We start from the raw sequence: 2,960 nt of genomic DNA, 5'->3' as shown, positions 1-2,960 counted from the left end.
ACAATTAATACTAGAAATTAATAATATTATCCAAATGCATAATTAGTAGTACACCACATAATAACAACATTGTCCAAGTGCATAACTAATATTACACCACATTAAAAGTATCAATATCTTCAACCTTGAGAAAATTTTTGAAGCCGAATTTTTTTATGCTTCTTACTTTTAACTAAAAAAGCTTTGGCCTCAGATTCATGACTCACTAGATAATCAAACACAGAACACAAGAAGTCATCATCAAATCCTTCTTCCTCTATCGACATCACTTCTTCGTAAAGCTGTGGTGTCTTATCCACAGGAAATTGTTCCAAAGCATTAGCAAATTTGCCAAGTTGTTCACCCGCAAATTTAATTTGTTCATCAACGACACTTTCTTGAACATTTTTTCTTTTACGTTTGGATATGCCAGATGAAGATACTTTTTTCTTACCTTTTCAGTCTCTTCATTGTCGCAATCTATAGGCACTGAATCTTTGTTACCATCATCCAAATGTATGTCAGCAAATGTTTTGGCAAAACTCCCTGTTGCCATATCTTTGCCAACAACCAAAGCGATTTCATCATAATGATCAATGCTTTTATTCAAAAATGGTTCATACTTCTTGTGTGCCTGTTGGATTTATACACAATTAGAATAACAAGTAAAAAACAATTGAAATATACTTAACATATATATACATATATTACCATCACTACTGCATCATATGTCGCTCTATCACATGTGATCATTTTCATGTTATCATCCCATCCAAAACCACTTTCACCTCGAATTGTGCATATAATCTGCCACTAGTTTTTTACATTCCTCAAATGATTTTCCACATGCTTCGCATTGCATTTGACTTGAAATCTTTCAGAAATAGCTTCGGCAACTCGATTAATAGAAACTGCTTTGAAAGTATTAGAAGGCTTATTTTCTCTCTGGGCCTCCTCTGCTAGAATTTTAAGAAAAAGATGTTCCATCGGTTTTTTTCACCTAAATTACTTGGAGGTCCCTTCTTTGTTGCCCTTACCCATTCTACATTAATAATTGTCATTGTCAATCATTTTAATATCCAACAAGCTTAAAATATAATCAATATCTAACAAATTCAAGACATAATAATTTCAAAATCCAAAAAACTAAAATTTCAATATCATTATCCAACCAACATTAACAAAAAAAACAATTTTAATACTAAAACATACATAACATAGAAACAATAACCCTAAGCCCCAAACCTGCCTAATATTTCTAACCATATAATTAGTCCACATAGCTTGTGCACTTTCGTCTCTCTTAGCAGACCATTCTCTTGCTTCTTCTCTTTCTTCTCACTCCATAAGAGTTGGTATTATCAAATCAGACTCAGGCTCCTCGTATAATCCTTGATTAAGTAAATAACTAGGATCAACTCCCATTATATGATTATGAATGATACAACAAGCCAAAACTATATCTACTTGAGTTTGAAAATTCCAAAATGGTTCAACATCTAATACACAAAATCGTTTCTTCAAAATCCCAAAAACACGTTCAATAGTGATTTGTAATGATGAATGACAAAGATTAAAAAGTTCCTTTGCATTTTCAGGGCCCTGAGCACTAAACTCTTTTAAATGATATCGGACACCACGATATGGGGTAATATATCCATTCCGGATGCCATATCCAGCATCAGCAAGATAATATTTACCTACAATTTTACAAAACATAATTAATACTAATAAATTATGAGCTTACTAGAACTATTTGGTATTTAGTAATAATTATTACCTTTCGAAATTCTTAATCCTCTTGGGCGTGAAAGTGCATCACTTAAAATACGAGAATCATGTGCACTACCTTCCCAATCAGCTAGAACATAGGAAAATTTCAAATCAAATGTAATGGCAGCCAATACATTTTGTGTCGTCCCCCCTTTACGGCTATGAAATCTTCCTTGAATGCTAAGTGGAACGGATGCACGAACATGAGTTCCATCTAATGCTCCAGTACAATCTTTAAAATAAGGATAAAACCTTGGATTGTTTCTGATTTCACTAGGAGTTGACTCATCAAGTAATCTAATAACTAGTTCATACAATTTCAAAATAGCTTTCAATACAACCCTAAAGTAACGGTGAATTGACTTAGTTGATCTATAATATCTAGATCCAATCACTCGAAACCTTACATTATGACCAATTATATGTAAAAATATAACTACATGCTCCCTAATATTCACAAATTTAGTTGATTGTAACAAATTATTCCTACTAAGAATATCACACAAATTAAAAAAGGCAATCGGTCTCATCCTTATCACATCAATCAATGCTGGTCACCACTATATAAAATACTATTAATATGATTTTCTCTTTCATAATCTCAATTCACACGAGGGTGAGAAGCAATTTCCTTCCTAGTTTTTAATTTTTTTAATCCAAAGAGCCCCAAAAGCTAAAACTAAAGCCACGACTCTGACAATTGCATTTTGATCTTGATTACGATCCATCTACACAAAATAATGCCACACAAATATTTGAACACTACAAAAAATATGCAAGATTTTCATAAGATCACATAAATGACTAAAGTTACCATGACTAAAGTGCATACATACCAAAGCAGGCAGTTTATGGAAAGATACACATAACCTGGCACTTAGTAAACTAAAATCTCTAGTTTTCATCTAGAATTTGTGAAAGAAAATTTCAGAACCAAAAGCAGGACAACAACAAGTACATTCTAAAAATTTATCCACATCGCATGAAACTAGAAAAATAGAGATCAGTATATATATAGGAACTCATAAGACCAAAACAGTTAAACTCCAACTGATTAATCCTATACGTTTCCATTTGAGAGAAAAACAAAATTCTATCTTTATTATCCCTGTAGAAGAATTTTCCAACATTAACAGAACTAGCTTGCTTCCTTATCTAAGCCATTGTTTTTTAGTCAAACACAACAATAAACAGCGAGTGAAGGCTTT

At 32.3% G+C, this 2,960-nt stretch overlaps 1 protein-coding gene across 1 annotated transcript; it reads right to left on the bottom strand.

Moving 5' to 3' along the window:
* Nucleotides 1–201: 201 nt before the first annotated feature.
* LOC107899328 (uncharacterized) lies at nt 202–925 on the bottom strand. The gene is made up of 2 exons (XM_016825012.2): nt 691–925; nt 202–613 (listed from the first exon to the last, which is right to left on the bottom strand). Exons 1-2 carry the CDS (start codon nt 736–738, stop codon nt 266–268), a joined length of 396 nt encoding a protein of 131 aa, XP_016680501.1. The 5' UTR covers nt 739–925; the 3' UTR covers nt 202–265.
* Nucleotides 926–2,960: the final 2,035 nt, after the last annotated feature.

The sequence above is a fragment of the Gossypium hirsutum genome, chromosome D04 (assembly GCF_007990345.1).
Source record: "Gossypium hirsutum isolate 1008001.06 chromosome D04, Gossypium_hirsutum_v2.1, whole genome shotgun sequence".
Lineage (NCBI taxonomy): Eukaryota > Viridiplantae > Streptophyta > Magnoliopsida > Malvales > Malvaceae > Gossypium > Gossypium hirsutum.
Note: the sequence above shows the minus strand (reverse complement) of the source record. Positions and strands in the feature narration are given on the sequence as shown.